This window comes from Fringilla coelebs (assembly GCF_963513975.1).
Source record: "Fringilla coelebs genome assembly, chromosome: 3".
Classification (NCBI taxonomy): domain Eukaryota; kingdom Metazoa; phylum Chordata; class Aves; order Passeriformes; family Fringillidae; genus Fringilla; species Fringilla coelebs.
The window spans coordinates 19119236-19133217 of NC_140030.1; the positions used below are offsets into that span (position 1 = coordinate 19119236).

The following is a 13982-nucleotide window of genomic DNA, read 5'->3' on the forward strand; positions in this document are numbered from 1 at the left end:
GATACACATCAAAATTTAAAATTGCATTGTGTGCCAGCAGCTTTTATCATGTTTTAATTTCTTTGACCCGCTTCTGGATATAGATTGTGGGGATCTTATAGGGGCTTTTTCAGCTTCGTGGTTTCTTCTGTGATTGTCATTATAGTTAAAAGTGTACTATACTACCCTCAGTGTTTTTGAAGTGCTTACTTTGGTTTAGGCAGACAGATAAACCTGTTTTGTAGTTTGTCCCTTATAAATTTACACAGACTATCATAATAACTGGGGCAGCATTTCCAGGTTAAGATCATAATAGTTCTTTCAGCAGGTTTTTCAGTATTGGCAAATGAGGCTAGATAATGTTTTTCAAACATTTTAAAAACATACTAGTTTGAAGATCAAGTAACTTCACTTCTGGTCTCCTGTCAAGTCCTTGCACATTCAAGACTTACAGAATTATACAGTGCACTGTTTTCTTATTAGCAAAAGGAAAAGAATGTCATCATCTAGTAAGGAATTTTTATATTCCAGAGATGCTGTTATGTGCTTTTGTATGGCAGCTTTAAAAGCTTCAAATGCCTCTCAAGTCATTGGAGCTAAGAAACTGGCTAGGATGTGAACTCAAGGTGTAGGATAGATACTGTGGGTGGGTAAAGTTTAAGATTCAGTTTGGGTGCCTGTAGGAGATACCTACTGGCATGCCAAGTGTCTCATGCAATAGCTGATGGAGAGCTAGACAGCAGAGACAAAGGTGCCAAGACTGATTTTATCCAGCCTGAAGCAGCTTTATGTAGCTGATCAGGGAAGTTGGTCCTCAGACTCTGGTGGCTGCATTAACCTGGGGGTAAATTCAGTTGTCTAAGCATAGGCAGTTAGTGCCATTTCTGATGCCAGACGATACCTGAAACTTCTGCACAGGGTTGGTAGATACAATAAGGGATTCGTCTGTACCTTTCCATACTTTTCTGGAGTGGCAGTTGAGGGCTTGATGGAATGCTTTGTGGGATCTCAGCATGATTGGTTGATGAAGATGGAAGCTTATGCTCCAAATGTATCTGCACTCAGCTAAATATTAAATTAATATGAGAATGAAATTCTTAATTTTAAAATTAAACCCACTCGAAGTTATGCAGAAGACTAACCTGAAGCCCCCTAAAAGTGCTTGGTGCTCTATTAGCTTTCATAATATCAGTCTATTTTAAGTTATCCCTTTAGTGTGGAACATAGCACACTACCAGGAATCAGATGATGACTGCCAAGAAACAGAACTACATCAATAGCACAGAATCTTGTGAGAGTGACACTTTCTTTTTACCAAATCCCTGTCACCTACAAATTTTGTTGAGGTGATTCTTTCCTCCTGCTGTTACGTGTTGAAGGAGCTCTTTAAAAACACTGCTTGATTTCTTCTTTCCTAGTTACTTCCCAAATTGTTTGTGTTAAGGAACTGACCAAAGAAAGTTAGGTGATTAAAGGGTTAGCTGCAAGTCACTTGGACCCTTTTCCATGTTTTTGCATGAGATATATGACATTCTTACCAGATATCAATCCAAGGATATTGCTATAAAGGGGGTGATTGATTTTTTTTCCCCTGGGAGAACTAGAACTCCATGGTCTATTTCTGTGCTTCCTGACCTTTACAGTATCATCACTATGTATGAAGCACTGTAGATCCATCTTGCTATCTTGCTCTTCTACAGCCAAAGGAGCTGGTGATACAGATACTGCATATATTTTCCCTGACTCAGTCTTTCAACATATTTCAGTGCAATTTGCTTCTGTTGAATAAAATCCTGAATTCTAGCTAGCCTAGTTAGTTTACCTTTTAAAATCTGGTGATAATTGAGCATGTAAAATCAGAAGAAACTATGTGGCCCTACATTAATTAGTGTAGGTCAGTGATGGTGATACTTTCAAAGATCTAATCTGCAGCCTTGTCCCTGTCTGGTAAACATGTAAGAATTCTATGTATTTATTACTGCACAGAAAAATACGCTAGATTGGCAAGCTGTTTGTAAAATGAAGATAAAGATCTCGTCATGTAGCAAATGAGCCCGTTCCTTAAACTTGAAAAACACAACTAAACTATGAAACATGCTGGCAAAGATTGTAATGCCATATTAAATACCATGAAATATTTGAAGGTCTAATGGTGAATCTTCATCTCCTTTTCAGTCATTATTACTTCCTCTCTTTCCCACTGTAAAGAGTTTGGTTAGAAAACAACCTTTGGTGTGTGACCCCTTGACTTTAGTTTCAAATTGTATAGAAATCTATTGAATCCTTGTTTTGGAATATTTGGGAGTAATGAAGGGATTATGTCAGAAATATCCACTTGAAAAGAGGAAACAGCACTTAGTTGCACACAATTTGCTGTGAAAGCAGGGCACAGAAACTGACTGTTTAAAGCAGAAATTACTGCATTTGCTGTTTTTACATAAACACAAAGATCCTAAAAATCCCCTGTAAGGAGAAGTTTCCCTTGCAGGATAAAATGGAATTAAAATAGTGTCAATAAATCGTGTGAGAGACTGTATCAGTCTGTGCATTGATAGTCTGTGCATGCAGGATAAGAACATTGACTGCCTGCTAATCTATTCCCAGATGGAGGTGGATGCAGACGAGAAGCGCCATCGCACACGCTCCAAAGGTGTTCGAGGTACGTCTCTTGCTTCAGTAAATCACTCAAGGCCCCTGCTCAGGGTGACCTTCATCCTCCAGAATCTCTTTGCACGATTCATTCTGACCCTTGCTTTTACACAACCTTTCTGGTAATTTTCTGTAGAAGAGGGGTACTTGTAATAGATGATAAATTTTTATATGTTTTCCATCTCTCTGCAGTTCCCGTGGAACCAGCCATACAAGAGCTGTTCAGGTTAGTGCTCTGAGTGTAAAATGTATCCCCATTAGCAATTTAGAAAATTCATGCCTTTTAATGGGTATAATGCACTTTCAAGTTCATTGGTGGTTTGCTCATGCCCTGCTGCACTGATGAAATTAATTCCCTCGAGACTTGCTAATAAAAAGCATCCCCTGGTTTTTTTTTTCCCCTTCAGTTATTTGATTTCTCTTTCTGTCTTGGTTGCCCTCCATCTCTGTAATACCTAGTCTGCCTGCTTTTAGTGTAATCTTTCTGCAGCACACCAACACCTATATAATTAATTCTCTCTTTTGCAGCTGTCCCACGCCTGGCTGTGATGGCAGTGGTCATGTTAGTGGCAAATATGCAAGACACAGAAGGTAATATCTGTAATTTTTCATAATTTAGTGAAGAGATTTGGTAAACAAGTTATCTGGCATGACCTTGATAAACCAAACAATGATAAAAATTAGCAGCTACATATTCTAGAAGCCATTTAGAGTCAGGGTTATTTTTTCTTTCTGACTGTTACAAAATTTAACTCACATTTTTGCTGAGGAGACTTGCTCTCATTGTCAATCTTCTCTCAGTATTTTCATACACTTCTCTTGCTTATATGTTGAAAATTAAGATTTGGCCCCACTTGCCTGTTGGCGCTCCTGTTCATGTTATTTAATGTGTTTCATGGCTGAAAGAAAAAGAGTTTCTGTGCATTTTAAGTTCAATGATCAGGTTAGATTCAAAGCAAAGCTTAAGGCAAATCAACGATAATATGACTTCAGGGTTCAAATGTTATACTGTATTATAAATACCTTTACTTCAGTTTCTAGACTATGAAATGTGGAGACATCTCCTTTAAAAAAAAAAAAAAAGTCCAGCTGTTTATGGTTAAGAGTATACAAGGTAGCATATGTTACACCTACTGCATGCGCTTCAAATTAATTTAGACCTCAGTCTTTACATTTCTGTGTTTGCAAGGTCAATGTTCAATAGTGTTGTACATCTGTCTAAACTCCATTCCTTTCCTGAATCATTTGTCCATGAATTTTTTTGTGTAATATTTTTAAAACTTAACAGCTCTAGAATACATGTATTTTTCTCTCATTGCTATGCATTTGATTTGACATATTTTATACAGCAGCACGTTGTAGGAGATAAAATGGCTGATGTTTAGGCCATCTCTTTTCTGAATTGAGGGAAGTGTTCAAAGCAGTGTTAAATTATCCTGAAAGTCTGAAGAGTTTTTTTCATTCTTAATTTTTCAGTTTATAAAGCACTTGTGGTGTTTGTAAGAGTAGATACTTCACACCAAATCTGATTACTGCATGAAATGGGCATATGGGGTCTAGGAATTAAATTGAAATTTTAATTTGGGGTTAAGGCATTTATTTGAAATATGAAAAGATACTGAACAGTGCCACTCAGTCCAGTCATGTTCCTTTATTCTTATCACTGAATGAAGCTTAGGGACAAGTCTAGAAAACGCTTTCAAAATTAGACCAAGAACAGTGATATTACAATTACTTTGAATTACATTTAAACTGTATAAACCATAAAATAATTATTCACATTTATTTTTTTAATCTTTTCTTCACTCATAAGAGCAGTAACATTTTTGTTGCTATTTGAAGGTTTTGGTTAGATTGGACCACCGATTTAGGAAAAGTATCCAAAATAGTTATTTTTAAATTCAGTCTCATTTCAAACCATGGGTTTTTTTTTTGTCTGTTTTCTTTATGGAAATACAAGCTTCACAAGTAATTAAAAAATGACACTAAATCCTTCTTTTCTCTCAGAATTTCCATGACCTGTCAACAGTTAAGTGATATGATTTATAATGGCCTTTCTAGTTACAAGATTATAGGTACATACATTTATTTACACTTCATGGAATTTCTGTGCAGATATGAAAAACATACAGAAAGAAACTCTTTAGCTTGAAAAATTCTGACTTTTCTTCTGAACTGCTCTTTGTGTTAGAGTTAGGGTCTGTGTTTGTGTAAGGTCACCCTTTTGGGGAAAGAGGAAGCCATAAATGTGAGGTTTGAAAAGATTGCGTGCAGTTTTGAGATGTTAATTCCATATTTTGCTTTCTTGACATGATTCTGGTATGTCAGTACACGAACAGACTGAATCTCAGAGCTGTTAATTAAATGAAATTTTGGGCAGATGCGATAAGAATAAAAATTGGAAATACATCAAAAATTCCTTTTTTTTTTCTACAAAAGAATTTGTTGGGCTTTTATGTTTTCTTGTCACCATGATTGCCAATCCACTAATCAAAATATATTTAACCAATATATGTCCTATTTAATGTAAAAACACAGAGTTCTTCGTTGAGGTTTGCAATGTACATTTATCTAAAATTTCTGTTTTCTAGAAGAGAAGCACTATTTATTCACAACCAACAACTACTAAATTTATCTTTTTGAAAGAATTTGAAGGAAATTTCCTGTTTTTCTATTTTGCTATATGGGTGGGAAAGATCCTCAAACATTTCTTCCAAGGAAATCAGACTATCTTAAAAATTTGATGTGTTCAGGGAATTGCATATCTCAGCTGATGCGTAACAATTCCGTTTAGACCTACAGAGCATTTTAATGAGGTTAAGACCTTTTCATTCACAATATCAGACCAGCTCATTATTAGGAATGAAATGCATTTGCTTCCACTAGATGTAGTAAGAGCTCTCCAAAATTCTTTTTCTTCTAAAATGTCTTGAAGTCTCTGGAATTCCAGGTGGTTTTTTTGGGGGTATTTTTTGGCTTTGTTTTTTTGTTTTTTTTTTTTCCTGGGGCGGGGGGGGGAGTTGTTTTGGTTTGGTTTTTTTTAGTTATTATTGTAATTTTATCTTTGTGACAGTGAAAACTCATCCTCAGGTACGACATTAAGCTTGAACTGAAATAAACAGATCCTTTCACATTTTCAGATAGATTCAGGGAATGAAATGTTCTTCAGCTGATAAAATATTAGATAGAAGTTAAAGGAGGGTTTTATCACAGGTTTTTTGCCTTGGTTGTATTTTTAATTAGGAAGGCGCTTCAATGTAGGTTTACTAAGGGAACAAGCAGACTTTCTATGCCAGTGATGCTTTGAGGTGTATGAAAACATGGGATTGGAACTAAGTAGGGTAACAGTGGTAAGAGCTTGTTGTGTCATTTCCATCTCCTTGATGTTTTCCTTTGTGTCAAATCTTAGTTTGAAGGGAAGCAAAACCTTGTATGACTTGGTTGGTAGTTTCCTCCTGGGTCTTAAGTTCAGTGCCTGATGTTGGCTTGTTGGCTGGACATGCTAACAGACAGCTTAGATGAACAAGTTTCTCTAAAGGGCACTTTAGGGCAGAATGCTGGGATCTCTAAAATTAGTGTGGTGAAAGCATCTCTGTTCAGTGGCTGCATGGAAAGGTCAGAAGAATTAACATCCCAGTATGGGCACTGGGGAGTGCTAAAAGTTGGATAGTGTGCCTGCCTTACTAGAGTAGACTCTTTTTTTTTTGTATTTCACCTGGAAACCTGAAGCTAACATGGACCCTCCAGTGCTGTCCATGACACACAGCATGAACCAATGCCTCAAGGTCAGAGTTTACGCAGACAGAACTTCAGTACCCATTGTTTATGTTTCAAAGCACCTGAGGCCAACTGAACTGAAAAAGTAAAAGAAAACAAAGGTTGTGAAAGACCTGAATGCAAGATAGAAATAAAAAAAAAAAAGCTATAAACATGTTCAGATAGTGGTGGAGACAAGAGAAGAATTCAAATCTTAGGAGTGAAAACCAGAGCATCTCCTGGGCCGTGCCTCAGATGCAGGTTTAGGTTCTTGGTAACTGTTCAGGCCCATTGTGCATAGCAGCCTAAAGATGAACACTGCTCTTATACTTTCAGTACTGTGAATTGATTTTAAACAGTCCAGATCCTTGCATACTTTCAGCTGTGAATAATCCATCTGTATATAGAGCAGGAGGGTCCCACAGTTCCCAGAACTCTTTTCAGGATCCCTCTTGACTAAGCATCTGAAGAAGAGCATAGATTCAAGTGTTCTTTCACTGCAATTAGAAGAAACTTTGCCAGTTTCATTAATTATCTTCATAGGCAACAGGAATCGCATTCTGTGTATACAAATACAGAGTAAAAGGGATTCCAGTTCCTGTTCTGCAGGTGCAAATCCCATTGTTACTCTGGAGTAACTGAGTGCAAACTGGCCCATGTTATTTACTGAGTACATGTGAATGATGGTTTCAGAAATATTGCACTTTACTTTGTTGCTCTCCATTTAGCATCTTTATAAAACAATGTCATATACCAAATAGGTGCCGATGATTTGCCATATAAGTAGGTATGTAGACACATCATAAAAATCCTAACTAGATTCCATGAAAAAATACTGATTGCATACAGTGGTTTATTTAAAAGCTTCTTAAGAAAATAGTTTCTCTTTTTTTTTCTCAAGTAACAAAAGCAATTAGATTCTGTAATGGATTCATCACTTGCTAACTGCCACGTTTCTAACATAACAATCTAACAAATAATATTCTACACATTACATATATTCTAACATAATATTCTAACAAATATGAGACCTAAAAAAAAAATTTAAGGTAGTAGCATGGCACTATGTATATTCATTTAGGATTCTTTTAGAGCATACAAGAGTGTATATTTGAAAATAATTGCAGCCATTGTATAGAACTTAAAGCAAACCAATTGTGGTCTGAAAAAATTTGCATAAAATTTCAGTGAAGAATGTTAAGACCAAATGATAAACCCTTCATATTTAAAATGAAAATACTGATATAACTTTTACCGTATCATTAATTTCTATTTGATTGCTGAAAATAAAAATTCAGATGAAACAAACCAACTTAAACATTTCATCTGCCAGGAAATTTTTCATGCCTTTTCTTCAGGTCATATTTTATTTGTAAAGAATTCATTAATTACTGACACAATGTCTTGCAAAAAAAGAGGCTAGTCTCAAAACCAAAGAAAAATTGTAAAATGATGTGCATATCTGTAATGTATAAATTGTACCTAACTTTATGGAATACATTGGATTTTAATTTTCTGCCAAATTTCATGATACTACCAGTTCTTTATTGCTTTACTAGGCTGTCTCTGGTTTATTACATCATACAGATAGAATTATTTTTAATTTTTAGGCATGAGATTTGTCCCTTCATAGAACAATTTGAATTTATAAATACTTTAGAGTTTAGCATTGCTGTTTTTATTTGGAAAAAACCAAAGAAGTACCACTGTATTGCCTTGACATTGTATACTGTATTTTGGTCTACATATTCTAACAGAGCGAGTGAAATAATTCAGGCTCCCAAACTTCGAAATTAAAAGGCTCAAATATCTCTCTGTTATTAGCAAATTATTGAATTTCTGTGCCTTGTTGTGCCATATTTCTTATTCAAATTTTTTCATTTCATATACCTTTTCACCCACCAGTTTGATTGCCATGGCTGCAGCCGTGGGTGAATAATTGCCTGTCTTCACAGGAGCATGTTCTGGAGCTAAAGTCGAGTGCTTGCTTCCTGATGTATGCCTCATTTGGATTCTGCCGACAGCCTAGGGGCTGTATTATTCATGCCTTGACAGATAGCACTCACTAAAAGCATTGGAACAGGGCCAGGTACTGGCAGAGAGATAGTGGAGCATTGCAACTTGCAACCGAGAGGAGCATCTATAATACAAAAAAGAGAAATCCTCATACCTTCCTTTTGCTGGTCTCACTTTGATGGAGAATTCATTTGCATCAAAATAAAATACCCTAAAAATAAATATATTTTTTCTAAACCACGCTTCAAAGTTTAACACAATTTTCCACATTTAATTGCAAAGCTGATTTTAATTAGTAAGGCCCTGCATGTGAAAAATGAAGATTCACTTGGGTGAGTGTAACACATTGCAGTGTCTGCTGAATGCTCTAATTAATGTATGGCTGCTGTACAACAGGGTGCACTGTGGGATATTTATGAAAAATTCTGTGCACGCAGCCAGTCTATCTGTATTTTAGCTCTTGAATCACAAGAATAAATAACTTTTCCCCCTTTATTCTTTATGAGACATCATTGTGCATGCCATCACCCTATCCATAAACTTTATGGCATGCCTGTCCTTTTTACTATTTGTCAAAGATACTATAAATCAGAAGCTAGGACATACATATTTTAACATTAATTTGATAGCAGAGCATGGTTGCATGCTGTGCAGAACCAGAAGTCCACTGATGCTTTTGTGCTAAAGCCTAACCACAGAACAGTGAGGTCCTTACTGTTGCTTGCTTTTATGATACTGTGAAAAATCCCACAGGATGCTGGAAGTATAGAGAAATGTGTATTCCTTTATCTCTCAGCTGATAGTTAACCTTTATTATGATGTTTTTAATGATAAAATGATTCACTGGATATTTACATTAGGAAATATTCTGACACTGTGAAATTTAATTCCATTTTCTTTAACAGACATATTTGCTAAAGACCTTGGTAAGTCGTGGTAAATACACAGAATAATATTATAAATATATTTTATATGAAGTAATTCACCATTCAGGATTTGTAAAAAATGTTAATAGATGAATTTTCAATGCTTTGTTAAATCCAGCTAAAGAGATATAAGTAAGCAAGTTAATAAATAAGTGCAAGAGCATAGGGATTTTCAAACAGATCACTGCAAACAATAAATAGTTGTGCTGACAGAGAATCCATAATGTATTAGAGGTCTGTATTGGCTGCTGTCTGGATTCAGCAATAAATCCTTTGTCTGATTGTTGATTAATGATTAGAAAGGTACAAAGCTGGGTCTAAACCATCGAGCAGCTATCAATTGCAGCTAGCAATTGGTGTGAGGCTCAGCATGTTAGTGGCTATTGTGTAGAGGTGACTACACAAAGGAGCCACAGCTCAATTAGTCCTACCACCATCTGGATTGGGAGTAGCTGTTGCAGTGGCAACAAGTTGCAGGGCCTGCAAGTACTAGGAGTACAAGCCTTATAAAGGCAGGGGAAAGAGAGTAAATCAGCAGCAGGAGCTTGGGGAGTGTTGACCTAACTGTGCAGTAGCAGCAGCAAACAGCAGATTTAGGATGTGCTTTCTGCAGGGGGTGCCCTGGCTTGTGTGTTGCTGAGATTATATACTCCTTTCTTTCGGATGGAAGGTGCTGAGCATATTTCTCATGCAGCTGTCTGCTTGCAGCCATGAGGTTTTCTGTGGGCGTATCTGTCTGGATATGTCCCTGTCAGCCACAAAATAAATGAAGACCATGCAGAAAGTATCAGAAAGAAAATTAAAAAACAAAACAAAAGAACAAAATATCCAGTAGTACTGGGGATATAATTTCCCCAGCAAGATCGTGGAAGGAGCTATACACATTTTCCCTTTGCCTATGGGAAATTTATTTGGTTGGCCTGGTAGGTTTGCTGAGTACATTGTGTTCTCTTAGGAGAGAAATAAATCGTTTGAGGTTGAATAACTCGTGCTTTTCATTGTGGAAAAGAGTATCTACAGAGTTGATTCGCACATGGTAGACAAGACATTTCATCTCACTATGCCTCTGTTTCCCCATTTGTAAGCAGCAAGCAAATTTTAGGCACCATGAGGTGTAAAGATGGAAGCATGTATGGAGGATTATTACAAATGTAGTAAAAAGACAAAAGTCTGGCTCTGATGTTTGTCTGATATTTAAATAAAGATCTGTTGAATGGTCATTGATGTCAGAGAAAGTCTAACTTTACAATTCAGTGCTTTTTTGACCAAAACATTTTTCTGGATTCTAGGGCAAAATTAACTGATTTTCTTGATAGGACAATTTTATATTTAGAATCTAGTCTAGTTTCCTGATGTCATAATTTGTCAATTATTTCTACAGTATTTCTTTAAAAATACTGTTTCTGAGGTTTGAAAAGCTGGAGGTATTTAAGAAAATCTTTTTATTAATATGTATTCTAGTAAAAATGCAGTGACAGTTTTTAACGTTGACTAAACCAGAAAAGCCACAAGCAAGGTAATGCTCTGCCTTGCATTGGCATCGGATCTGCCTACATACTCCTTCCAGCAGTTCTGAGCAGCAGTCATAGCTACTGTGTGTTGAAAAATGGCCTGTGCATTGGAGCATCATCCTAAGTCAGAGCTTTAGAGAGAAGAGAATTTACTGGTGAATACTGGCAGCTGGATGGACAGAGAACCATCTTATTCCTTGCTCCAGAGTCCACATAAACACAAATATCACATGGGTTTGAAAAAGTTCTATCTGTAGGTGGCACCCATGCTATCAGAACAGGGTTGCCCTGCTCTTTTTTCTCCATCTCAGTGAAAATTATCTGAACTCTGCTAGAATCATCAAAAAGAAGGTAGGATAAATCGTATATGTAATAAATAAAATTATAGCTATCTTTTCTTTCAAATTTTCATATTTTTATGAGATCAAGCACCTCAGATATTACCTGAGATAGCAAAAGAAAATGAAGAACATAGGAAATCAACTCAAATGTGAAGGAGGCCTAAAAATTACACCATGATGTGTCTTTAAAGACTTCTGCTGCGGTTTTTCAATAAGTTGAGACAGCCCTTTCAAAGATATCACTTCTTATTAGTGGTTGATATGAAGTACTGCTTCTAGTGGTGTCAGCTCAGGACAGGGAAAGGAGAGGTAGTCCTGAGCGTCTTTGATGGCAATAATAAATCTAAATAAATACATCCACAGAATTAAAAGTGCCCAGGGGATGGATAGCTCCTGAAGACATTCTCAGCACTCTACAGCCTAGGACACTGTAAATAGTAATAACTTTAACCAGGTGACTGGTCCTACAAAGTTGGTTTTCTGGCTATTCACCTGAGTCACCTTCCCCAGAAAATCCTAAAGCTTACTGGTGGCATGCAAAGGGATTGCAGAACCTAATGACCTTTTGTTATTTGCAAGAACTAGTAGTGTCATGTTGTAAGTATCCATGGAAGAATGTAGCAGAGGTTTAACGCCTAAGAGAAAATATTCCTGGGATTGAAATTAGGGCTGTGTCTCAAATCCATAAATTATGATAAAATTGGAAATACTATAAAATATACTGAGATAGGACAGAATATGATTGGCTTTAAATGCCAATAACAGTAATTTAAAAAAAAAAGGGGGTTTTGCCATCAGTTTCTTGCGACTGGGGCAGATTTCTCTACCATTACATTTTTTATTTAGAGTAGTGAATAGGCCACTGAATTGGATGCACAAGTAGTGAATAAATGCTTTCTATTCAGCTGATTCTTGTGGAAGAAATTCACCAAAGGTATACACCTGCTGCTGGTTTTCACCCTCCTAATGTCTCCAGGAGCTCCTAATGTCTCCAGGAGAAAATCTTACCTGTGCTTGATGAATGGGGAATGGGTGTTCGGAAACAAGGCTAGAGCTAAAGGCTGGCATGCATTCAGTTTCTGCCTTCAGTCCAAAGGGTGCACTCTCATCAATGTTCTCTTGTTTTGTGTCCAGCTCTAAAGTCACAGTAGAACTGTACTTTAAACATTAGGCTTGTCTAAATAAAGAGTCATAAAATTGTCAAGGTTGGACAAAGACCTTTGAGATCATGGAGTGCAGCCATTAACTCAGCAATGCCCACTCCATCACTAAACCATGTCCCCAAGTGCCACATCCAAACATCTTTTAAATGCCCATATCCCTAGTGACTCAAACACTTTCCTGGGCATCCTGTTCCAATGCTTGAGAATCCTTTCACTGAAGAATTTTTTCCCAGTACCCAACCTTAAACTCCCCTGACACGATTTAAAGCTGTTCCCTCTCATCACTTGTTACTTAGAAGAGACCAATCCCCACCTGCCTATAACCTGCTTTCAGGTAGTTTTGCCTTCAGCCTCCTTCTCTCCAAGCTCTACAAACCCTGTTCCCCCAGCAGATCCTCATCAGGCCTATGAAAACATTTATTTGGGCATCTTGATGCCATACTAAGTACAAAGCATAGATAGTTTATCTTTAATCTCTCTTCTGCTTATTTCAGTGTAGCAAGTGCTTTTAAAAGCCCCCCAGTTTGTGATCTGTACAAAAATGCCACTCTCCCACTGTTTTCTTCTTTTTCAATAGGTTTAAGACTCCATCTGGATTTTGTTGGAGGCGTTTTCTCCCATCTTCTGGGAACTTGCATTCTACACTGTAAAGAAGTTAAGATGTCAGGATGCTTGCATTCTTTTTTCTTCATTTGTATTCAAAAGGAGAGGGAAGGATATAGTTTTGTAACTTTGAGCAGTCAATTGGAGACAGAGGGACTCCATTTTCAGTCCCAGCATTAGCACTTCACACAGGAAACAGTAGTTTTAGAGACAAATTGAATGAACCAGTGAATTGAACTTCACTGGTAGTAAAGTACTGGTAGTAAAGAAGATGTCAGTGTTTTGTTTTGCATGAAGTATTGAAGAAGTGTGCACTCTAAACCTAGAGTATTATGAATTCTCATGAGAAAGCAGTCTTCTGAGAAGAGTAAAACAGAGCTTCAGTTACCCCTGGCAAAAGAGGATATTGAACACAAATTGCTCACACATTTCTGTGTGTTCTAGATTAGATAATGGCTAGGGCTGGGATTGTGATTTCTTCTCTGACCATCTCCGAGTCAAAAGACCGAGTTAATCTCGGTTTCTGTGAGGGGGAAGAAAAAAAAAAAAACCCAAAACCAAAAAAACAAAAATCACAAACAAAAAAAACCCCAGGAAGGCTTAAAGTTATTAATTCCAGGAGTGGAAATCCTCCTCTACAGAAAATACCTTCTACCAGCCTGGATTACAGTGTCTAAACTTTGCTGTATGTTAAGTGCCTACATGTCCCTCGGTATTAGAAGAGGAGCAAACATACCTCGCTTGGATGTCAGAATTTCACTGTGCAGCTATGCATAGAAACAGAGCTGTAATGCTTTTGCTCCCTTGATAAACCAGGAGTTCGTGACTCTGTTACCACACAAGAAATTTGCATCCCTGACAGAAGTTGAGTCACGCCTCTAAACTCTACTCCAGTGCCTCTTGCTTTAGACCGTCTTTTTTATATCAAAAGTTCATTTTTACAAAAATTGCCAAATGTTTTATTGTTATTTAGTATTTGCAAGGACAGTAAGAAAAATGTACTACAGTTGCTTACATTTAATGTAGACCTTGCTTGGG

At 36.9% G+C, this 13982-nt stretch overlaps 1 protein-coding gene across 3 annotated transcripts in view; it reads left to right on the forward strand.

Moving 5' to 3' along the window:
• Positions 1-2583: 2583 nt before the first annotated feature.
• The window catches only part of MYT1L (myelin transcription factor 1 like), a gene marked incomplete at both ends in the record, with an annotated part of 127477 nt that continues 116078 nt past the window's right edge, over positions 2584-13982 (forward strand). For all 3 annotated transcript variants that reach the window (XM_084203184.1, XM_084203185.1, XM_084203186.1), the window contains 3 exons: positions 2584-2638; positions 2821-2854; positions 3157-3219. In XM_084203184.1, coding sequence (XP_084059310.1) covers positions 2584-2638; positions 2821-2854; positions 3157-3219 — 152 coding nt within the window. The remainder of the gene's footprint in view (positions 2639-2820; positions 2855-3156; positions 3220-13982) is intronic.